Consider the following 26138-nt stretch of genomic DNA (forward strand, 5'->3'; position numbering starts at 1 on the left):
CCACCTATATGTATTGAATATCGTTCATTAGAACCATTAATAGTAAATAATTGTAGCATTCAAGATGCTGACATGAATAATATATTTCCTATTATCAACAATGCATGTTAGCTAATATGGCGTAGGTTTGCTAATTTTCACATGATTGATAAAGAAATTTTGTTATTAAGTTTTTTCTCTATTATTCCACTTTCGCTTATTAGAATAGTCAGAGAGTATAAGCAACAATAGTATAGGCAATTTAATTGCTTCTTTCGATGCTGGATGGCAAAAAAGAGGCTCTGGTTTTAGCCGAAACAGTTATCAGGTATATATCATTCAGATTGTTTTGAAGGAACTTGAAGGTCATTAACATAAAGTTCTTTCCACTGTACCTCATGCTTCTTTGTTCTGCTATTTTAAGGGCTTGCTACTAGAAGTATCAATCAAGTCGAAATATTGCGCAGGATGTAGAAAGAAAAATCTGCTGAAAAAGATTCGTATAACGAAAATTGGTCTGACAGTTCCAAAGGCATGGAACCAGCGATGAAAAAAGAATCATTAGCACAGAATCATTTAATGGAAAAGTTGTCGGCTCGAGTAACAACACTGATAACTGATGATAATGCAGTAATCTTAAATTGTGTGGTGTGGCTACATCTAGCATTCGGATAACTACTAGTATTCGAATCTACTAGGGAAAAAACCTCTTCAGATACTTTACAGAAACAGCCCATCAAGGACGTGCTCAAGAAACTGGCTGATAATGCTGTAATAATTACTCCATATGGATCTACGCAAAAAAATGAATCATCTAACCACACAGTAGCAGATTCACATCAAAAAAATTTATTTTATACTTCGACAGGGTTAACATTGCAGCATAAAAAGCTCATGAAAAGTCGTTATGCACATCGAAAATATATGAGCACGCGGCATCTACTTGTAGTAGCTATTGTATATGTTACAAAAAAGCCAAGGATGAAATTGCAGAGGAGAGTGAAAAAAGATTCATAGACCCTGAAGTACGGAAATCTATTAATAAAAGAAAACTTCTCAGATGGAAGACAAATTCTGTTAGTAAAAATCGGAAGGGCATTCCATATGAAAATAGATGCAGCTGTTTTGATTTTTCATCATTAGGATTGGCCCTTGAAAACACTGAAAACGAATATGTGGTGACAGGTAAAAGAATAATAGTTGTTCTTAATTTCGAAATAACAAGCCTGACAAATGAGATTGGAATCTGTCAAATTGCAGCAGCGGTGGATGAAAGTAAATTGTTCAATGTGTAGATTAGACCTCAATTTGGCATATCGAAGCGAGCAAGTTTAGTAACCGGATTGACTGCAAATGAAGGAAATTCATATTTTCGGTGTGAATTTGTGTAAGCTTTTCCAGGAAAAGAAGCTCGGATACGTTTTTTGGGGTATTTAAAAGTAACTAACAAAAACCAAAACGTAATTTAAAGTGCTCGTAATTGCTATAGATTTGATGACATTATTTCATTGAACAAAAACATAAGAAATCAGTGAAAATGATTTCCTACACATTAGTGTCTCTTCGAATGCGTGACCGTCAAAACAAAATACTTCTCCACAATTATCAGAAATCTCACTAATTTTCGGTGTTGAAAAATTGCAAATTGTCTGAACTTACTGACAATTAGTTTTTTAACCGTATAGGTTTTTGAAAGAGCATAAATTCTTCAATTTTAAAAAAAATTATTTCACTCTCGGTAAAAATAACATTGATTAAGTAGTGACTTTAAAATTAATCATTTTGCTTAAATTATCGGATTGTATTGATTATGATGTTCTCTACTGAGAAAAGGTGAGATGTTTTTGACAAGATTTCACGATTTTTGTTATATATTACCTAGAGATGAATTTTTAAGATAATTTAAATTTATTCATAAATTACTTTGATCATTTCCATATCCGTGCTTAAATAGTAATAACATGTAACCAACTTGACAATCTAGTAGTGAGAGATCTTTATAGCAATATAACCTGTAGAAACTATCTTATAATTTGTATAGAGAGACGATTGAGCCTATTGTTGTGCTATGATGGGCGGACAAGACACTACCGTATCTCTTGATGATGGCTTTTTTAATAAGGAAAAAATTATTTCGTCATAAGTCATGGTAATTTGTTTAAAACTTTATTATGAACGCTAATATTTGGTATTCAACATCTAGTACCACAATAACTCGACTATTACAATAAATTATGATCATCACAAAAATCTTATTGGTCCGCGTGAAAATTCCCAACGATATTGATCTTATTTCCTGGTTTATTAAATTATAGACTATATGACTCAAAAATATCATTCATATCACGAATTAGTATGTATACATAGCGTAAGATGTTTCTTCCCTATCACATAATTTTTATTGTGAACAAATGTTAGCTTCTATCGTAATTAGATGATTATGCATGTATAATTTATTTTCCGCGGCATATTCGTCGGACAATTGTTCTACTAAAAGCAAGTAATGATTAACTATAAACCGAATGACGTGATTGATGCATTACATGAAATAGCTGGTATATTCATGTGGCATCACACCACGTCGTGGATAAAATGTGTGATTTGTAGAATAATTTAATAAGTTCGTGATTGAACTCATATATATATCTGCAAATCTGAATAAACGACGTGAAAAATATGTGGGGTTATGATACGTTCGAAATACTGATCCAAATTGATGATTGAAGACTTGTTTTATTTCATTACGCAGTAAATCCCTTTCATGCATCCAAGCTTTAAGAAGATCGACATTGTCAGAGTTGACATAATCCTGATGGTCCTCTATTAATGCTGTCAGCATTTGTAACCAGTTCGCATTGCGTTTGAAAGTCGGGTTGTTCAAATTCTCAATTTCGTGCTGAAATAAAAAAAAAAGACATTAACGTGATGACAATCAATACACTAATCGATCTACGCTTATCAATAATTATAAGACGTCTGTCTATCATATAAAAAAAATTCTTTGTCGTGATAGATTAAGAATGCTATTTTATCTATAATGCGTAAATAGATCCATTAATATTGATATGCAACATGCTGAAAACATTTTTTATTTCTAATGATAACTTCTCTTTATTTTTTGATAATAAACATTTAGTTTCTTGTTCGGACAGTTATAACATTATTTTAACAAAAATACTTATAAAAAATCATTGGAATTTATTTGTAGCATGCGGAAATTATTTCATTTAATTATAACATTTAAGAGCAAGTAATACATTACATGTAATATTTATAATCTACACAGCAAATCGAAATTTCAGGGACATTCCAACAATTTGCCAACATAGTGGACATAATATAGAGAACAGATTTATTTAGAACACTGATAGGAAAGAAGTAATAGTAACGTCAGAATCTCAAACTTAATTTTTTTTCTATCCGCGGAGAATGCTGACCACTTAAGCTTCTCTTTCCTCCATTTTTAATATATAAACAAAACCTAGTCTTTTTATTTCTGGGGTTTGTCTCTCGCGCACTTAGCGTTGGACGCTCTGAGCCTCAATTTTTTACAACTTCTACAGTTTTCAGAATTTCGCAAAATGGCAGAGGACTCATCACTAGTAAACTTGTTAAGGTCCCACTGAGAAGTTATAATAATGGGTCCGATTTTGCGAATCCCAAATTCGACATATCTCCACGTCTTAAGGTCCCTAGAGTCGAATACGACCGTTTTCCAGTGGACGTGTGTGTATATGTACGTATGTGCGTTTGTGCATTCGGAATTATTTCTCGCTTCGATTATCTCGAGAACAAAAAATGATATCGATGTGGGCCCGATTGCATTCGACGCGTGATTATGTAGCTTAGAACTGATTAGATTTTCAGCAAAATCGGTCCAGCCATTTTTTTTTGCAGAACCAAAAAATTAGCAAAAATGGAAAACGTCCTGAATTTTGCAATTTATAAATTATACCATTTTTTTGACAAAATTTCAAAATCTTTTAAAAAATATTAATATTAAATGATTAGAATACTTGTATGAAAATATGATGACAATTTTTCTGTTAAAGCTATTTTTGTCAGCGATGGGTCAATGAGCAGGCACAAAAGTTTGAGTTGTACTTTGACATAAAACATTATCGAAATCTTTTAATTAAATTTTAGTAGGTTTATTCCCTTTCAGATGATCGTATATCTTTTGCAGAAAGTCTGAAAACTTTTCTCGGGGCATTTGCCTTTTTGAGATACATCATTTTTACAACAGCATATAACTTGACTGTGTTTCGAGGTGATTACAATTTTAGTTTGGTATCAAGAAGAGTTTTATTAAGTATAGATAGAGCTTCACATTTGTGAAATTCGCTATCTAATACTGTAGGATTAACATTCCGATCATGGTCGAGTAGATTATCATAATGAGAAACTTCACATGTCTTCAGATATTGTGAGAAGTTTTTATTCCTTTCTATTGCAATTTGATAAAATTCTTATGTATGTAGCGAGTACCATGTACATTTTCCAACACAGATATTTATAGAGTGTATTTTTTGTTTTTAATAATGAAAAGAGTAATGATAATATGTAAGCTGATAAAATTGTCTTGTAAACATTTTACACTAGATTTTTTAATGTTTTTTGCACAACTTTTCAAAGTCGGTGACCTTCATGACTTCAAAACTACTGCACCGATCCTTTCGATGATCCGAACACAATTTATGTACATAATTGACAAGATAACTCTAGGAACTTCTTTCAAATTTGTTTGTCGTTTTTATTTCACAATAAAAGATTAGCGAATTTTTTTGTAAGAAATCGCGTTCATGCCTTTAAAGTGTTTCAAAAGGTAAAGAATTGAAATTACGAAATATCTTTTTACCGATACTTGAGGATAACTAATATCTGAGAAATAAAATTTTATTCTTTGATTGTAAATGATCCAGCACCAAGTTATAAGGGACACTGCAATTCTACTTTTTCCTGAGACATGTTCGTATAATTGCTGCCATTTCCGCGTTGCTGAAGTAGTTATTAAATTTTAATACATTCATAATGACTAGTTTATAAAGAAAGTAGGTGGGGGGACATACAAAGAGCTACTTATTTTTTATATTAGAGCTTATTGTGATTAAACTACGTACATTTATGTAATAAATTTAAGTAACAACGGAGAAAACATTTAGTTTCAAGTAGGGAATAGGTTAATTATAAAGTTAATATAAAGAAAAGTATTTTTTTTAGTCCTCGACACCGAAAATACCTCTTAACATAGAATGACCCATGTGTTGTTCAGAAATAATCGAAATTTTATCCAACCATATTTCAAAATTATCGATGTGATGTTTGATAATACAATGTGCCAAAAAAAAAATATAACCATCTAGCGGGTATTATTTTGATATTAATGAAAGTAAGGGTTATAATTTTAAAACTAAAGAACAAGAAAAATACTTTCGAAGGATCATAAATTATGGAACAACTGAATCATTGATTGCCATATGTTGCAGAATATTGAGCGATTGTTCATCATCAGCATCATCATCATCATCATCAATATCATAATATTAAATAGAATGTAATTTAAGTATCTAATAACTTTGTATTAATAAATTCAGTTAAAAATTTAAAACCATGTAAAAAGCATAATACAATAATAGGACAATAATTAATGAATAAAACTTTTGTTATGTAATTTTGCTCTTTAAAGGTGTCAATATGTGAATTATATGCTTAACCTTAGAGACTTTAAGTCCCTCTTTTTAGTCCTAGCCTTTCGCCTAATAGACAGAAATGAGGGGATCTTCGATAGGAAAAGTAAAAATGTGTGATTTATATGAAAACAATAACAAAATTTATTGAATGAAAATTATCGAAAAATTATAACAACAATTTAAACGTTATCAACAGATAATTTCTTTTATTCTGGTCGAGATAAATTACAATTAATTTGTCCTTAGTCGATGCTCTAGTCAGCGCAATTATTCACTTTTACTCACGAATTGATTTAAATATCAATTTAACAATAATTCGACGATCAAATAAACTCGTATTTGTAAATTATGTATTTCCTTCACCGTGAGTAGAAAATAAATGACTTTTGATGGTGACTCAATAATCTTATATCCTGGTGGGACTGATGAAAAAGATGCATGAATTGTATGAGCAAATTGATTATTTTTGTATGCTCCACTTGTGATATTACACTCAACACATATTGCATTAACACTCGATATTGATGTTGGTTTTGCTGATTTATATATGTATTTCTCCTGCTTTATAAATTTTTCGTTTGAAACCTGTTTGAAAGATGTGAAATCAATAGCTAATTTTTCACTATTAGTTTTGTGACAAGTGCACTTTTTTTAACTTCAAATAAAAGATTTAATTCAGGTTCTGTCATAGTAGAAATGTATAAATAATATTGAGGTCATAAGCCCCAGTTGGAATTGATATTTTACGTCATTCGTCTTTTATTTGATGTCAAAATTTATTGTTATCTTTATATATGTTTGGAATTAAATCAAATGTGAGAAAATTAACAACTCGGAGAACGTAATTTTTTATAGCGAATAATGCGGAGGAAAGAAAAATATGAAAACCGCCAATAATGATGGATCTCCAATGAGTGTTAATATCAAAAAATCACCTATGATGTTTACTGTATAATGCTTGAAATGCGAATGAAATATAATTTTTTCTCTACATCATATTTTTAGCTGACTATTTAAAAATTTTAAACATGAATGCCTACAGTTGAAGTGTACAAAATTTTTGCCTCTTTTTTTACATGCCACCCAATGCGTTCCGAATCCATCTTTATTGTCTAAATTGACAATTGCTGATTCATTTCTCCAAGGTCCCGATAATAGTAAATTGATTCTCATGAAAACATTTCGAAAATATAGTATTTCCAATTTTTATGTATACTTTAACAAATCAAAATCAGATAATGCTTGATTCGATAATCTTATTCAATTTTTTTTCATCCTTTTTCTGATTTGTATCCATTTGAATATTTACCTTCACCCATAGCTATAGCCACTATTTTTTCATCATGACGTCTTAGTTCATTTAATTGTTGCAAAAGCGAGTGATGCAATACGACGGAAATATGAAATTATTAACATGGACGGGAAATACCTCAACGAGCTATGAACGAAGTGTTTAAGCCTGTCGTAACTCCTCTACAACAATTAGTGGATAAAACACCGATGAAAACAGAAAAAATTTAATGTGAAAAGAGAGCTAATTAAAAAAGATTCTGTAGAAGGAGCTACAAGCTTTTAAACAACACATGATGACACTGTTGATTATGATGTGGATAATAGTGCAATAACTGATGATGAATCTTTTACTACTGCTCCTTATCAAAGTGCACCGATAAAAGAGTTACCTGCAGTATCATATATGAAAAAATTCGATTCAAAATATCAAGTAAAGGATTTGGATACAAAGTTCGGTGTAAGAAAATGAAAAAATAAATTGATGATTAGTAACTCTGAGGCAATATTTGATGATAAGTTTGTTTACAACGGCAATAAAAAATATTAAAGTACTCCTGATCTCTTGAAATTGCTTTTTATGGAATGGCCTAATTAAAATATAACAACAAAAAGTGACGAGAAAGACCTCTAGACTATGTTTATTGGGATAATCCCAATCAACTTGTTGATCGATTGCGTCTACTTATTTCATCACGTGCTGCTGGTAATTTTAGCCATAACAATAAAACAATATCAATTATTGAAGAACTACGTAAAACTGGAATCATATATTAATCAGATGATTAATATCATTACTCATTGATTAATTGTCTCTTGAAGAGTGAGGATGAGTGTAGACATTTTTGGACATCGGTTGGATAATGATTCACGAGAAAGTGCTATCCGTGGACCACCTCGTAATGGATTTGAATTGACAATCGATAAACAATATGATATGAATAATAAAAGATTGTGCAACCTTGCTCATCCAGTAGATCTACCTGATAATGTATCATTGAAAGTTGTTGAATCTAGTATCAGTAATACGAAGCATCTTTAACACAAGAGATACAAAATCTCCAATCAAAAATTGGAAATATCAGTGAGCAAGTAAAACAGCAATTGGAATTATCATAGACAGAACAATAAAATTTGAAGTCTGAATTGAATAAAATAAATGAATTTTATCAATTTTATTTTTTTCGTGACATTATAAAACAGTTGGAGGAGAACGTTTAGAAAAAATTGTAAGGATGACCTAAAGCTTAGTTGCTATGAACAAAGAAACAAAAAAAATTGCAGAAAAGCTTCATAGACTAGTGAGAAGAAATTATCAACGGCGGCATGTGGATATACGTGGTCTCGACGAGACTTGGAAAGCTGATCTTATTAATATGACTGCATATAAATTCTAAAATAAAGGATATCAATATTCATCAACAGTTATTGATATTTTCTTTGAATATGCTTGGGCTATGCCAATTAAGACTAAAAATGGTAAAGATGTCTATTCTGACTTTAAGTCGGCTAAGTGAGAAGTCAGGACTTTGTGGACTGTATTTTTAGGATGTTCAGATGCTAGAACAGTCGGGACTTTTGAACGGTGTAGATGAGTTGGCTGACACTATTTAACAGTAACAGTTAACGATTTATTAAACATTACAATCACAGTAACAGAAAAATAACAATAAAAGAGTCTTCGAATTGTCTGTACAGTCTTGAGTTTACGGAAATTTCACACAGAGTTCACTGATGAGTTGACTGATGAGTAGAGGATCACAGGAAAGTTGGAAGTTTTCCTGTACTGGTCTCTGCACCAGGAGTAGCCTGATTTTTTTTGAGTAGTCTGAGTTTCATTGTGTTGGCGTCAGCCACACAGACACCAGCGAGTACTGACTAATACATACCGTTTTTCCCGAAACCTCTGTGTTTTCGAAGCTTCTAGGCCCTTAGAGAAGGGATATATACGCCTAGGAATTACTTGTTGTCTAATTAGCGAAAATGAGTTGGTAGGAGAGACCTTGAGTCATCTAATTATTCGACGGGGAGAAAAATGTTAGGCCGTCGGTAGAGTACCTCAGACCAAGTCAGAACAATGTCACTGCTGCAATGATGACAATATGAAAACAAAAAAGAGTTCCCAAGAATGTACACGTTGATAGAGGCAAAGAGTTTTATAATGAAGATTTTGAATCACTCATGGAAAAGAATAAAATTACAATGTATTCAACATTCAGTAATCTCAAAGCATCAATTTGTGAACGATTTAATCGAACTTAAAAAACAAAATGTGGAAAGAATTCACTCTTATTGGAAATTATAAGTGGATTGATCTGGTACTAAAACTATTATCATCATATGACAATACTAAACATTGTACCATCGAAATGAAACCTGTGGATGTAACTTCAGCCAATGAGAAGCAATTGTTTGATACTATTTATAGAAAACTCAAAGTTTTGAAAATAAAAAAGAAGACAAATAAGTTTAAAATTGCCGAACAAGTTCGAATTAGTAAATATAAACATGCATTTGAGAAATACTACACTCCCAATTGGACCACTGAAATTTTTGCCATGATCAAAGTTAAAAATACACATCTAGTGACTTTCAAATTAACTGACCATCAAAACCAATTAATAGAAGGCGGTTTCTATGAGGATGAATTATATATATGGTACGAAATAGGTAAATTACATCCATATATAAAAATAATTGATAAATCATGTATGTTTTACAGGTTTGTTTATAATTTCTGATAATTTCAAAAATAACATTGAATGAAAATATTTCATACTGTCGAATCGTAGTCAATGGGCTGTCAATGGCACATTTTCATCTGTGCCGTTCATTTTCAAGCAATTATATACAATCCACGGATTGTTCAAAGAAAGGATGTTGCCGTTTATCTATATACTACTGCCAGATGAATCGGAACAAACACCATTCTGATGCGATGGATGTGTTGAAACGAAGTGAACCTAAGCTGAAACCTGGAAGAAACGATGACTTTGAAATGGCATTTATTAATATTTTCGAATTGTTTTTTCCTCATACTAAAGTGAGCTTGTTTCAGTTTTGCCAAAATATGTAGCGAAATGTACAGTTCCTTGGCCTGCAAAAATTGTATAATAATGATGTAAACTATGCATTGGATGTAAGACTGTTACTAGCTTTGGCATTTATTTCAATTGAAAATGTGACTGAAGCTTTTGATGAACTCGTTAGCTGTAAATATTACTGTGATCATGAAGATAATTTGCAACAGTTAGTTGAGTATTTCGGAAAAACTTTGATTGGAGTGAGAACGAGCATTAGGAGAAAATGATTAGGACCATTATTTGCAATACAGTTGTAGAATTGTCATGATGCTGTGATAAATAAATACATTTAAACAAACAATTCCATCAAAGGATAACATAATTCTTTTGATAGAAAGGTCAGAGTCATGCTAGTAGATGTAAGTTCATAGAAGTTATGAAAATGGATCAAACAACTACTGATACTCATAATGTACAAGCTAATACTGGTTTCAGAATAGCAGCAAAGCGAAAAAAATCGTATGTGGATTTTAATCATCGGCTTAGACAAATTGTGCTTCCATATACCAAGAAAATAAATTAGATTAGATAGCTCTGATCGCACTGAAAGATTTAGTTTTGAAAATATGTCGAAATGGGCCTTGGATAATATATGTTTTAATCATTATTGTGATTATATGATTTAAAAAGCATGAGTGATGAGCAATATAAATTAATTTTTCATTCTTTTGAAAATAATCCTTTTATTCATGTGATCTGACAAAATATGTGTCACTAAAGATTGTTTATTGTTACTTGTATTTTAATATTCGAATTGTCACGTTCATATCTTTGATTATTCATTGAATACTCTATAATTGTTTGTAAAATAAAAGATTATGTTACGCGGTTTTTTTTTACACGGTTAATTTGTCATTGGTTTTTTTTTTGTAGTTATTTTGAAGGGGTTATTTTGTCCACGGATATTTTGGTATGGATCCGAAATGATTGTCCATGATTCCATTGAAAAAATGATTATTATTAGGTAAAAACATTTACAATTGGATGATCTCCGTTTTCAAGCATATCCAACGTGGATACTATTATTCAAAAGAGCTCATCGTATTGTTACTCGTAAAAGTAACAAATGGATATTTTGGAAAACGATTGAAGATCGTGAAATTTGAAAACAAACACTAAAAGTGTTCGTTAACGATGTAAAATTGAAAATTCAATCATATGAATTAGACAACATATATGGTTCTAATTGAAGTAGCTTCCAATTAGAAGTACATTCAAAAAAAAATTTAGCTCCAGAAGGAGAAAAACAATAGAGTGTACAGTTCCCCTTTTCCTTGTGTTAAAAGAACCAACTGGCAACTTCGTAGGGGGTGATTTTAATTCCTTTAAAACGTTTTTTTGCAGAAAAAGGATACGTAGTTCATCATTTTCGATGTAGATTATTATATAGAAGACTCAGCTGAATGTACACCCCCCTAGAGGGATCGATGTAAGCTCTATGAGCGGCATTGAAAAACTAGAAAATTTGAATTGATTGAAGCATGAAAGGACCGCGTATGTTTACGCATTATGGAGATTTTTTTGGTGAGTAGGGAAGAGGTAGGATTAAAATTTCTGAAGATCGGATAATATTTGCTCGCGTTATGCAAAAACTGTGCCTCAAACATCATCCTAATAGAGGTTTCTGAACGGTAAGTGAAAGTGAAGCTGACTGCACGCATTATGCGAGAAGGAAAATATTTAATAAATTAAATACAATTTGAATAACTTATTAAGGTTTTCAAATTTTTTATGAGATTTATTTTTAAAGGTATACATGAGAAGAAATTATAGCGATAAACGTAGGTTCAATGTATATGTAAATTTTGACTTACAATCTCTCCAGGAGTGTGACGTTCACTCTTTGAGATTTTGCAATAGACTCAGGAGAAAACATAAATAATTTCTTTTTCTAATGAAGATTCAATTTCGATTTCAAAGGCTGTTTCGTTGACAGCAACTTCGGAATAGACAGCACTATAATAAAGAGAAATATAGGTAAGCAGCATCTAAAAATCGCACTCGCTCCTCTTAACTAACAATACATAAGTATTATTGTAAACGTAAATGATAGTTTACTACAATCGACTCCAAATCGATACCACATAAGCAGCCTTTCTATGCAGCGCTAATGTGTAATAATCAATCGGGTCTGGGCTAACAGATTGTTAGACTGTTAGAGTAAATAATTAACTGTATAAATTATAAAATCAATTGGCTAGCCTAGAGGTAAGACAGCAACAATACTGCCATAAAAAACATAATGTTCTGACTTTGAGTCGGCCGAATGAGCAAACTGGAAACTAGTAAACTGTATGAATTAAGAGCAGAATAAGAACAAAAGGTTGGATGCTAGAGGGTTCTAAAATATAGTTTATTAACACTGGATTGCTTGGGTTTTTTAGTTTTTATCCAACAATAACACTTAACATACTCAATAGAATTTAATAATCACTACATCTAGTTGAGTTGACTGTACCATAATTGTTTGTACACTTATGAGTTGTCCAATGGTTATTTTTTCACCAAATAACATAGTCTCAAAAAACAGTGAATAGCAACATTCACAGTATACACCAGAGTATTCGGGGGAGCGATGTATAGGTGAATGTCCGTGAGGCACTATGGCGTCGACGCCAGTTCAGCTTCGCGCCCCAAAGACACTACAACCTGAATATACTGGACCACTTGCACTGATGAGAGTAATTTGATGATTCACGTTTCTTCGTGAGAGCTGTCTGAGTCTATTTGACCGTACTTTATTGTACAACGAGTGAGCTGACTGCAAAAAACTACGATTTGACTGCGAAAACTTATACAGAGATGACCGCGTGATTTGCCTGGAGCTAACTGACTTTGTAATTTTCTACAGAGTTGACCGCTTGATTTGCCTGGAGCTAACTGACGCCCACAAATGCTCGACCGCGTGCTTGTTGGCGTCACTAGGGCCGTAGAGTTGCCTTCTGGGCCATGAGGGAACTACTTCCCGATGATTGGTCCGGTGAGTTGACTGACGCGCCGGTGGACAAGTCCGGCATTAACAATTTTTGAATATTTCTGACTACCTGACTTGGGCCCTTCCAAGTCAGAACACATAATATTGTACTAAATATAAACGTTTCACTCATAGTGATCAAATAATAACACTAGTTTACAAAATTTTACTTTTTATTTATACCTCGAACCGAATGTATGTCAATATGTTAATCTACCTTCTCTAAACCTAAAAGTGTTAGCAGAAATATTCTATCACGTCAGAATTTTTTTCTGCAGTCAAATGTTTTTTTTTAACTACCCGACGTGGTGGTGATATTTTATTGTTTATTCGTTCACTTCGACAGTTACTTTGCATTGGATTGATTTGAAATGGCTAGCAAAAAGGCAAACAAAGTTTTGACCGTTTTTGTTATGTTTGTAGACAGTTTATATTTTTAAAAAAAAAGAAGACCTATTGTAGATTCGTTAAAAACTGGATATCTTCATTATTTTGGATTTCCTGTTGCAATCAAGATAAAAAGTGGGTGCCTCACGTGTTTTGCGAAAGCTGTAGAATCATCTTACTCCAGTAGTCATCAGGAGAAAAAGTTTACCTTCCATTTGGTTCGCCAATGCTATGAAGAGAACCTAGTAATCATGAAAATGATTGTTACTTTTGTGTTACAAAGACATTGGGATATAACAAAAAAAAAAGGCAAGTATTATGTATGCCGATGTTCCGTCTGTTACTAAGCCGATTTTACATTCAAAAGATCTACTCCATCCAGTTTGTTCCCATAGTTCGAGTGCAAATATATTAGATGACAATAACAGTAATGTTAAATTCAAGTCGATTTCTAGCGATTCTAACGAATTTTAACCTCAAGAAGACACCTCACATTCAATTGATCAGGCTGAATTAAATGATCTTATACGAGATTTAAAGTTATCGAGATCTAAAGCAGAGCTTCTTGGCTCTCGCTTACAACAATGGAACTTGTTACTACCAGACACGAAAGTTACGTTTTTCAGAAACAGAAGCAAAGTTTACTCAGAATTTTTCAAAAGAGAAAGTGAATATTGTTATTGCACAGACATCCCGGGACTTTTCGAAGCAATGAATCAAAACTATAATAAAACAGAGTGGCGCCCATTCATAGATTATTCGAAATATAGCCTCGAAGCTGTTTTATTACATAACGGAAATAAGAAACCTTCCATATCAATAGGACACACAGTGGATTGCTAAGAGAGCTATGAAACGAGGCGTACTTTGATTAATTTAATAAACTATAAAGAACACCAATGGAAAGTGTGCGGCGACCTTAATGTCATCGGTATGTTAGTGGAATTGCAGGGTAGTTACACGAAGTACTGTTGATTCCTCTGTTTGTGGGACAGTAGAGCGAAACAACATCATTATGTAAGGAAAGAATGGCCTGTTCGAAATGAGTATATTCCGGGCAAAATGAACAATAAACACGAGCTGTTGGTCGATCCAATAACGTCACTCTACCCCCTTTACACATCAAACTGGAGCTCATGAAAAACTTTGTAAAGGCGCTTGACAAAAACAGGGATGCTTTCCGGTATTTGAAAAAATTTTTCTACACATTACAGAGGGAAAACTGAAGGAGGGTATATTTATTGGTCCACAAATCCGTAAAATTATCAAAGATTCTCAGTTTGAGACCTTTTATTGGTTGAAGAAAAGTCTGCTTGGAACTCATTTAAAATGCTTGTAGAAAATTTTTTGGAAAATAAAAAAAGTGAAAATTATGAAGAAATTGTTAACAATTTATTGAAAAACTTTCATGATGTGGGAGTGAACATGTCATTAAAGATTCACTTTTTACACTTCATCGTAATTTTTTTTCTGAAAACTTATGACGAACAGCGTGAACGTTTCCACTAAGATTTAAGGACTTTCGAAGAACGACATCAAGGATTCTAGGATAAGGAAATGTTAGGGAATTACTGTTGGTCTATCATAAGAGAAACTGATTCAAATAACTATATTTACTATTTTTTAGACCAGACGTGACAGAATTTTTTATTATTTGTTCTGGATAGTTCTACCTGAACACGCAATAAAATAACAACTTTCAGCTGAGGGTGAGAAATCCGTGTAAACTAGTGTAATTAAGCGTTCAAAATCTTCTTTTTACATACAGCGTGTAAAATAGAATTATAAGCTATGATACGAGGTCGTTAGTGACGAATTTCTGATAAACTGAAGGTCTGAGGACGGGCGACGCTCTAGATACCAAAACAATTGTACTTTCCAATCACCAACATAGCGGTATAAAGCGATAATATCTTCCGAGTGAAGTAGGTGTGTAGGAGACTTGTAGCTAATCTCAGATACTATGATAACTTGATTCTGAGACTAATAAAGCCAAGCTTCATTATGAAGAATGACTATATATTATAAAATATTTGTATGTTGCCATCTAATGACCATTAGACTAGCAACAGTTCGTTAGTTAACGATTGTTTGACGATTAGATTGCTTATAGCAACGAGGGGAGAGTTTATTTATCTCTAGTTTTCGACTGAGACTTGAGTTGACCGTACGGATTTTTCATTTCTATTAATTGCTGTCAATTTTCAATAAACTTTTTCTTCATTAATTAAGTTACTGAAGTTGCTATTTTGTCTCATCTTACACTGGTGACAGAAAGTGGTTTGTTTCGCGTGCCGTGAATATTTTATTAGTGAATTTGAAATAATATTTTTAAAAAATTATTCAAAAAAGTCCAAGTCGTAGTTATACTCGAGCTGGAAGGAGATCTCAACATGCCGATTGTGTCGAAGAGGGCACTAATGGAGGACTTCTAGCTTTAGAGATGAGGTTAAATCGATTAGAAGAAAGACTGAACAGAGATCAAGTTCGTTTTGAGAAACGTTTCGAGGAAGGTCAAAGAGAAACTCATGATTTATTCAGAGAGATAGAAATCTTATTACTAATAATAATAATAGCATTAATGCTCTCTGCAAAACATGTAGCTAGTGCTAACGACGATCTCAACCATCGGGTACTAGATAGTGTAGATCTTTTTGCACTAAATAATGCAGTCTATGATGTGGCTCGAGGCTTTATTCAGGCAGACGAACATCTTTCAATCCTGAGTTAAGCCTGAAAAATCTCGAACAGACTGCAAACAAGATCAAACTGCTCGACAAGGTGCATCTCGTATTCAAAGTGTGTTGGATCACTCAAATACTCACAGACCCCATACGCCAAGTATCATCGCGAGTATTAGACGTGAAAATCATACTTTAAATACGGCTGTGTTATTGATCCTAAAAAAGAGGTACACAGGCAAAATAAGATCGTTAATGTCCATTAAAACGTCATAAGCGAAGCGGTACAGGTGGCGAAGGGACAACAGATTGTTCCAATCTGACCCTTCCCGCTTCCTTAAGCCGCAAGTCCCTGTCCTTTTTAAGCCTCCAAGTGCAGAAAGAGTCGAAACCTACTGGACTGAAATATATGGTCGCGCTAGATGTAGACACTCCAGCCCTTCAACTTTTCAGAAAATTTTGTGACAAACATCTATCACGAATTCCTGAAGAGTTCCAACGAGTCAGCATTGATGAGATCAAGAATGCTATAAGGGGCACCAAGAACTGGGCTACCCCTAGGCCAGATGCAATTCCCACTTTCTAGTGGAAGAAGCTGACATCATCTGAACAGCATATGGCTCGTATCTTTTCAGAATATTTAGGAGGAGATACACCCATTCCCGGATGACTCGTTGAGGGGCGCACCGTGCTGGTCCCCGGAAGTGGTGATCTGTCTAACTCTAAAAACTACAAGCCTATTGCATCTCTGAATACTCTCTACAAATTGTTCACCAAGATCTTGAACGCGAGGATTTTGACTACAATAGAACCTGTATGGAGACAAATAAACGAACAACGTGGCAGAAAGCGTGGCTTGACAGGTTGCAAGGAGAATTTAATAGTAGACCGATGCGTCGCAATGGACGCATACTACTACAAGCGCAACTCGTCAATGGCTTGGGTGCATTCCAGAAAGGCATTTGATACGACATATCACGAGCTTTACCTCTACCTGCTCGAATGTCTTTCAGTACCCCCACAAATAGTGAGATGCATCGAACATCTAATGCCGCTCTGGAGGACTCGTGAAACGGAAGTGTCTACCAGAGCAGTACCATTTAAGAGAGGCGTATACCAGGGAGATACCCTGAGTCCTCTTCTATTTTGTATCTCACGGCTGCCATTATCTGTCAATCTACGCCAGACGAGTCTTCAACCGCGCACACCAAGTCACACATCTCTTTTATATGGATGATTTGAAAGTGTACGCAGCAAGTCCTAAAATACTCCATGCAGCCCTAGAGGTTGTGTCCGAGTATACCAGTGCAATCGGCACTGAGTTAGTGAAAGGAAGATCGCCGAACTGCAGTGATAATGTCGAGCTTACAGACGGGATCATTATAAAACATCTGGATGCTGGAGAGACATACCGATATTTTGGACAGGCACAATCCCTTTTACAAGACGTATCTGTCATCAAAGATACTCTCCGCAGTGAGTACCAGTGGCGACTTAAGAGAATATGGGGCTCTGTATTATCAGGCCCTAACAAAGTCGCAGCTACGAATATGTCTTACCATACTCAGTCGGAGTTCTTAAATAGCTTCAAAAAAAGCTTATAGATCTGGACATTATCACGAGGAAAGTTATGACATTACATCGAAATCATTACCCGCGATCTTCTGTCCAACGCCTATGCTTTCCCCGTGATCTGGGAGGGCGTGGACTACTAAGTTTGAAGTGTCTACATGACAAGTTAGTGACAGGCCTGGCCTATGACATCTATGAGAGCTCTGATCCTCTTCTCAAGTTCGTGAACAGCTTTGAACTATTAAGAAGGGATCGACCAGAGGGTAGCGAAAGGTCGATACAAAAACGACCGAGAAGTTAAAACTGCTCGACGAACATGTGGCAAAGTCCTTACATAGTGTGTTTTATCGTCATCTCGAAACACAGGACTTATCACACCAGCTGACTTTCCAATACCTTAAGTCAGCAGGCTTGTTCTCTGAGACCGAAGGATTTATGATGGCCTGCCAGGATGGTGTATGTTCCACCCTCGCCTACCGACGTGATGTTATGCACAAGCAACTCGAGGACACAAGATGCCGAGTTTGCCACGGTGATGTAGATGAGACGCTATTTCATGTATTATCGGCTTGCCCGATATTAGCGCGCTCAGCCTACATTCACCGGCATAACGCCGCCCTAAGAGTGCTGTATTACCACCTTCGACACTCTTATGGAATAGACGAGACACCAGTGCTGCCCTATGTGCCCGGTAAAATTGAGTCAGACGTTGAGAACGGGAGAGCAAAAATTCTTTGGAATTACCCGCTCTCTACGCCTCAACGTATTGAACACAGTAAGCCGGATATTACTCTTTTCGACCATACCACCAAGCACGTATATTACATTGAGTTCCCAGCCCCGGCTGAGACAAATATACGTGCAAAAGAAGAGAGTAAACGGGAGCGCTACAGAGAGCTCATAAAGGACATAGGAAATGTCTATCACGAATACACAGCGCACGTGATAGCGCTGATGATTGGCGCCTTCGGACGAATGAGGGACCGCTTTCTGACAGAGCGTCAAACAATACCAGTCTGCCGTAGTCAGGCTAAGATTCTCGCGGCTCGTATGCAAAAAGCGGTCATCATTGGTTCTCTCCGTATTCTGAGATGTTTGTAAAAAATTTCGACTGAACGGCTGCAGCTTCGGCTTACCCTCAAACCTGAGGAAGTCAGGTGTCTGCAGGGTAATCCCGTCTGGTCAGGCCTCAGGTGGGTCGAAGCCCTGGGATCCTCGGCCAGACACCTTTGATGAATCGCAAGTTGATTATAACAATGATAATAATTTAAAAATTTAAATTCAATTCGACAGACTTTTATAAGCTTCTCCTGAGATAAATCCTAAGAAATGTACATTTTTCCAAAAAGAAGTTATTGCCCTTGGACATGTAGAATCTGGTAAAGGACTGAAAAGTTCTCCAGATAAAATTTCTGCTATTATTAATTGGCCTGATTCTAAAAATAAATCTGAACTTAGAAGTTTTTTAGGTCTATGTTCTCATTAAAGGAAATCTGTCAAAAATTTTGCTACTATTGCACAACCTTTATATGTTATTAGTCAGAAAAAAAAAGATTTTATTTAGGATGATTTAGCTTTTTAAACGTTTCAAAAATTGGAACAAATTTTGACTTCTACTCCAATTTTGGGTTATTCTGATCCAAATTATCCTTTCACTCTTGATACTGATGCTTCGAATGTTGGCATAGTGCTGTGTTATATCAGAAGATTCCAGTTAATAGAAATGGTGAGACTGTTTATTAAGGAAGATTTATTGCTTATTTTAGCAAAACTTTAAATAGTCATGAATGTAACTACTATGTTACAAGGAAAGAATTAGTAGCTGTTCTTATTTCTGTTGAACATTTTCGTCATTTTTTACTTAAGCGGTAAGAGGTTCACTATTAAAACTGATCATGGTTCTCGCACTTGGTTACTTTCTTTAGAAAATCCTCAAGATCAAGTAGCTCGTTGGTTTGAAATCTTATTCCAATATGATATCGAAGTTCAACATAGACCTGTTCATAAACATAGCAATGCTCATGGTCTTTCTCGACTTGTAATTGTAAGAATGTCTCAAAATAGATTCTGATGAAAATTGTGATAGGAGGCATATTGTCCGTGTCTTTTTTGAAATTAACAATGATTTTGATTGGATCAAATTTCAAAATGACGATAACATTTTAAGTTTAATTATTACATTCAAAAAGGAAATTAAAGTTCCCGAGTTTAATGATGTTTCACATTTGGATTCTACTTTTAAAATTTATTTACTTTATTGCAATTCTGTAGAATCGAAAAATGGTGTTTCAGTTAAACTTTAGGAAGCTCCAAATCTCTTTCATATTATTTTCCAGGTTGTTATTCCTCGAGCTAAAGTGAATAGAATAATTCATGACGCTCATAATTCTCCTCCTGGTGGTCATTGAGGTGTTAATAAACAATTTCAAAAATTTGTTTCGCTAAAAAAGGCCCCCATAAAAAACCTTGTGGTCCACTTCAAATTTATAATGTTGGTTCTCTTCTCGAAAGGGTTGCTATTGATATTCTTGGTCCTCTTACTGATACCTCCTCTGGAAATAAATTTTTACTTGTTGTTACGGATTATTTTACTAAATGGCCTGAGGCGATTCCTCTGCCTAATCATCAGGCTTCTACTATTGCTGAGGCTTTAGTAACTCAAATATTTTATAGGTATGGTGTTCCTTTTGAAATTCATTCTGATCAGCGTCGAGAATTCGAATCTAAAATCTTTCAGGGGGTGATGAGTCTTTTTGGTATTAAGGAGACAAGAACAACACCTCTTTATCCTTTATCTAATGGTTTAGTTTGAAGGTTTCATAGGACTATTCTCCAATATTTTTCCAAGAATATTAGTAACTATGAAAAAGATTGAGATACGTGGATTTCTTTATTTTTATGGGCCTATCGTTCTTCAAGGCATGAGTATTCACCAGCTTTGTTGATGTTAGGTTACGAATTAATGTTGCCTATTGATCTTCTCAGAGGAATAAATCCTTCAGATAACTCTTCTGAAGATAATTTAACAACCGATTTTGTTTCTAATCTTCATCAACAATTAAAGATTGTTCATGATAATATACGTGATAAGTTGCAAATAAAATCAGAAAAACTTAAGTGTATGAAAGATTTGTAATGTAATGTTCTTTCTTTTGGTGTCGGTTTGGTTATTTTTCCCTAAAAGACTTAAAGAATAATGTCCAAAACTTCAATGGAAGTGGGAAGTTCCATGTATTATCAAAAGCAAACTTAATGATGTATTTCGAATTCATAAATTTTCAAATGGTCGTTTGAGAGTTGATCATCTGAATGGACTCTGAGAGTTGATCATCTGAATGGAGTTACTTTAGGATATACATGGTTGGAGTCATTCTGTTCTGTACCGGAATTCTGTTCTTCATTTATTGGCCAAAGTGAAGCAAAGTGAGGTACAAGATGTCCATGGTATCCTATTTTTTCTTTAGTCGGATAGTATGCGTAACGGTGAGCCCAATTTTTAATAATTTAGTTTGCACGGTGAGCAGAAGCTATTAAACTTATTTTTGAAAATTCCTTGCGCAAGGTGGAATTATATTGATTGTTTTAATTATATTGAATCATTTATTTCAGAGTCGGATTTTATTTTTGAAAAAAAAATGCGAAATCGGAATTGGGGAGAATTGACTCCATGAAGTGTGACCATTCAACCTAATTATTAGTTAAACGTTGAATTTAATATAAAATGATGAAATTTTTAAAGAACTTCGATTCTGTAAGAAGCTTCTATTTCGTTGAGTTCCACGACGTTCCAGTTTTTGGCATTTCCCACTCTTTGGGTTTTTCTGGTTCTTTCCAGTGGCTCTTCCTGGTGAAAAAGAAGGGAGGAAAGGGAATTGAGGATGAAAATTTAGATTTTTAATTTTTAATTTGACTAACAGACGATTAGTTTTCAAGCAATCTTTCATTAAATAGAATCCCGTAAATAGTTTATTTAGATTATTTTGGTCTGTTTTGGAGGTTTTTACCCGCCGCGGGATTTTTTCCTCCCAATTATTTGTTTTATTTATTTTGAAGCAGACAGAGTTGGGAAGCGGCAATATTGGTATTTAGGCTGAATAATGACTTGATTCATCTTTATAATTTTGAATGATTATTAATTTGATCTTCGGAATTTCGAATTATAAATGTTATTTTAGATTTTTTATGTTTATTTATTTCAGCTGTTCTGACTTGGAGGGGCCCAAGTCAGTTAGTCGGGAAATAATCAAAATTGTCTAATGCCGGACGTGTCCACCGGCGCGTCAGTCAGCTCACTGGATCAATCATCGGAAAGTATGTCCCTCATGGCCCAGAAGACGACTCTACGGCCCTAGTGACGCCAACAAGCACGCGGTCGAGCACTTGTGGCGTCAGTTAGCTCCAGGCAAATCACGCGGTCATCTCTGTACAATCGTTCGCAGTCAAATCGCAGTTTTTTGCAGTCAGCTCACTCGTTGTACAAAAAAGTACGGTCAAATAGACTCAGACAACTCTCACGAACATACGTGAATCATCAAAATCAATCTCATCAGCGCCAGTGGTCCAGTAAAGTCAGTTGTAGTGTCTTTGGGCGCGAAGCTGAACTGGCGTCGACGCCATAGTGCCTCACGGACAGTCACACATACATCACACACTCGAACAACTTAGGTGTATAGTGTGCCTGTTGCTATTCATGGATAAGAGTTTGTTTTTTGGTGACAACTACATATCAGACAATTTATAAGTGTACAACCCATTACATTACAGTCAACTCACAACCAATTAGTGATTATAGTCAGTTGTGGTGTGCGCGTTTAGAGTGCACGTGCTGCACTTTTTTGTACCCGAAATGAGTAAATATATCCTACCGAGGATTCTTTCGTAAAGAATAGAATTCTCCACATCTTTCCGAAATTTGTAGACAATTTCATATAAAAAATGTAAAAATATAAAAAATATTCATGCAAATTGATCCACTATATACGTTTAATATTTTAATGGCACTTAATTAATAGTTCAGCAATTGTAGAAGCCGATAGAATGATTTTAACTGCATTAAATTTACCAAAAATGGTTGTCAAAAATTAAAATCTCAAGAATTATGGTTGAAAAGCATCAAAACAATAATCTGCGTTTTTTTAGAAACACGGCAATAAGAAAAGTCATTGATTTCGTCACTTTTACGATGATACCAGGCACAATTATTCCGGAATCTATGTATTTAGATTGAAGTAATTACAGAAATAGCATTTACAACGGTCTCTCGTCTCCTCTGAAACTTAAGGTTGAGTAATGTATATCAGCTATAAAAAAGTCAAAGGTGACACGTCGGGATAAATTTTTTGTAACTCTTGAGGATAATCCAAACGCTGTGAAAACGTGAAATCTCATTTATTTCTCTTAAATTTGAGACATTTAAAAAGGTCTAGGGTTTTTCCCAACGTTTGAGAAAAATCATAAATTTGCCCAACAAATACTACTCAATAAGTTTTAGACAATTTTGAAGAAGTTCCAAATATTTTCATATTCATAAATAACACCAAGTTTGTACGAACATTCAAAAAAGATCTTGAATATTTTAAATCTTTCCCGGACTCTTAAACCTTCTAAACCGTTTGTTTGGAAAATTCTTGAACAAATTCAAGAATCTCTTTTTTTATTTCGTAGGAATCTATTTTTGCATCGAAAAATTAATTTAAAAAATTTTAGTATAGAGTATCAGTTTCCAAACATTCCTAAATAGACATCAAGATACCTTATGTATTCGTAATCGATTTGTCGTATTAGTTTTATTACTGCATATACCCACCGTTAGTTCTTTAATAATTGCACCCGTTCTCCATCCATGTTCAAGGGTTACATCAGCAAGGTCGCTATAAGGATGATCACCGAAGTATAGCACTTGATGCCCAGACCACCCAGTCAAATCTTGGAGTTGTTTTACTGTTCCCTACAATTACGTAATTTAATATAGTAATGGATTCAGATAAATGAATTAAGGATGCAAGAAATTTCAAAATACTAGAACAATGCTAAAACTGGAAACCCTGAGAAGAGCAACATTAGAGACGACAAGTAAAATTCAGGTGGCGCTTCAAAAATTTTTTGTATAGTGGAAGAAATATAGGACGACTAAAAAAATAACTAAAAATGCATCAGAGTCTAAATCATTAAGTAAGGAGATCAGAGATTTGCCCAGTGTTGCGAGAGGTTAATCGCAATCTGTCAGCTGGACTAGCTCTCGTCCTAGCTAGTGCTCAGTCGAGCTCATCCGATGTGCTCGCCCTGTCCTAGCTATTCTTTCAGCGCTCAACGAATTACAGCTCGTCTTCGAGTCGAACCTCAATTGACCGAAAGCAGCCGGTTCTCTGCATGTCGTTTTTCGACTTTGCAGCCCCGGATGCGGGCTTGGATTTCGGTCTCTCGTAGTACTAGTTTTATCCGCTTTGGTCGGTGGCCCTAGTTGTTAAGTGTCGTTAAGCGCGGTGAAGAATGGAAAATGAAAGCCCTATCCGTTCGATCCACAGGTTACCGGTGTTCTGCGAAGGTTGCAAACCTGCAACCTGTGCCTAGGTGTTCCGATAACGCCCGGGTGTGGATCAATGAAGTTCACGAGCTATGTTTTATGGCGCTGGTAACGACCTACTACTTCTACGGGGCGGAGGATTCTGTGTGTTGGGCATTGCTGCTCCCGTGCACGCCTTGACAAATTGTTTGAGTGCCTCATATGTGTCCTCCGTTTAGACGAATTTTGGCGCTATTTCAGGTCACGTTAGGCTAAGGTCAACGTTCGTTTCCGAACGTATGAACCATATGAGATCCCTACGTTTGTCTCTATATGCGGGACAGTGCAGCAAGAAGTGCTCCACTATGTCGTCGTCTCCCCTATTGCAATTAGGGCAGGTTGGGTCTGTTTCGGTGGTATATTGTGCAGGATGTGCACGAAATATGCCATGTCCTGTGAATATTGGCGTCATCAGGTATTTCAGGCGTATCCAATTTTTTTCAAGCCTATCTACAATGTTTGGAAAGAAATGGTATGTTTTGCGACCCGTCTCGAACGCATCTTATTCTGCCTGCCATATTTTGAGTGTTTGCAACGTGAGGTTTATTATCGGCGTCGACGATTCTTCTGACGTATTGTCGTTCAGAGAAATTCTAACATTGTTGTACGTAACTACTTTGCGGTACGAAGTGTATATCGCGCATTGAGATCACCGATCACTATGCGTATAGGCGGGACGCCCACCGCCACGCAGAGGCCGTCCCTTGGGGTAGATGCGCGAACGTGCGCGACAACTCCCAAGACGCCCCTCTGCCTGGCCGCAGACGTTCTAGTACATATGCTCTTCTTACTGCTCTTGCTATTTTCTCATTAAATTATTGCTCTAAGCTCTATTTAAGTTCAAGAAAGTTCCTAAAAGCTCTGCTAAGCTCTACTCGTGTTCATGTTCATTGTGATTAATAATTTTTTTTTATTGTAGCTTTCGGTGTGGGTGGATTCATGTGTAAGGTGTTACCTGGGTGGAGACGCAAAGTTTTTGATGGGAAGTTGCGGAAGTTGCGTAGAATTGAAAATTGTATTTATTGATTAAATAATGTATATGTCACATGAATTTGGATGTTTTTAACAAACATTGATTATAACTATTTAAATTTATTGTAAACAAATACGAACGGAAATTTCGTCGTAATAGCACAGATAAAGTGTGCTCAGATCTATTTTTATTCTAATAGGAAGAATAAAAATTCGCATGCATTTTTGACAAAAGTGCATTGTTACTATTTAAAACATCAATATTCATGTTTACATGTGGATATTGTTGTAAATTTATATAAACAGAAAACTTTTTGATTTTACAATGATCAAATATATCAGTAGGTTTAGACAATTCATTTTCACGTTTAGTTTGTATTGAAAATATTATATCTTAGTTTATTTAGTTAATTTGTTGTCTTTACAGACAATATGTGTTCCGTTGTTATAGGTAGAGATAAATATCCATATAGCTCCTATAATTTGAAGGCTATTAATATCGATGGATCTTTGCTAAAGTAACTCAGCACATCAACTTTTTTTGGGTGTTTAAAAAAATACATTCGTCATTGAAATATTTAGAGAAAAATCTGCAATAAATTTTACATTGGCAAATCCTATTGTTGAATTTTTGGGTTTTGAACGAAGAATGTATTCAGAAAACGAACTTTATAGAGCAAAAAAAGCATTTTGAATGTTGATGCAATATGCGATAAGTATAATATTACAAGTGGAAAATAAAAAAAATCATCAATTAGCTCGTACAATTCATAAATTTTTTCGATCAGTTCCACCAGAATATAAAAGAATTGTAACGCCATCGAACATCATTTATCTACCAGTCACCGGGAAAGAAATACAGAACTCGCAAAGAAGACTCTTAGATCAATATCTAATTTCTTATCTCGCTCCAACAAATATGCACAAATATCTTTCAAAGCATAACTA

The 26138-nt window shown here is 34.7% G+C and overlaps 1 protein-coding gene across 1 annotated transcript in view; it reads right to left on the reverse strand.

The window, feature by feature from the left end:
* Nucleotides 1-2123: 2123 nt before the first annotated feature.
* Nt5c (5' nucleotidase C) overlaps nt 2124-26138 on the reverse strand; it is an 82661-nt gene continuing 58646 nt past the window's right edge. The window contains exons 3-4 of the mRNA XM_035093375.1: nt 23463-23603; nt 2124-2875 (exon numbers count right to left, since the gene is read on the reverse strand). Coding sequence (XP_034949266.1) covers nt 2519-2875; nt 23463-23603 — 498 coding nt within the window. The 3' untranslated portion in view covers nt 2124-2518. The remainder of the gene's footprint in view (nt 2876-23462; nt 23604-26138) is intronic.

Source organism: Chelonus insularis, unplaced genomic scaffold, assembly GCF_013357705.1.
Source record: "Chelonus insularis isolate UGA/USDA-ARS -01 unplaced genomic scaffold, ASM1335770v1 contig_96_pilon, whole genome shotgun sequence".
In the NCBI taxonomy this organism is placed as follows: domain Eukaryota; kingdom Metazoa; phylum Arthropoda; class Insecta; order Hymenoptera; family Braconidae; genus Chelonus; species Chelonus insularis.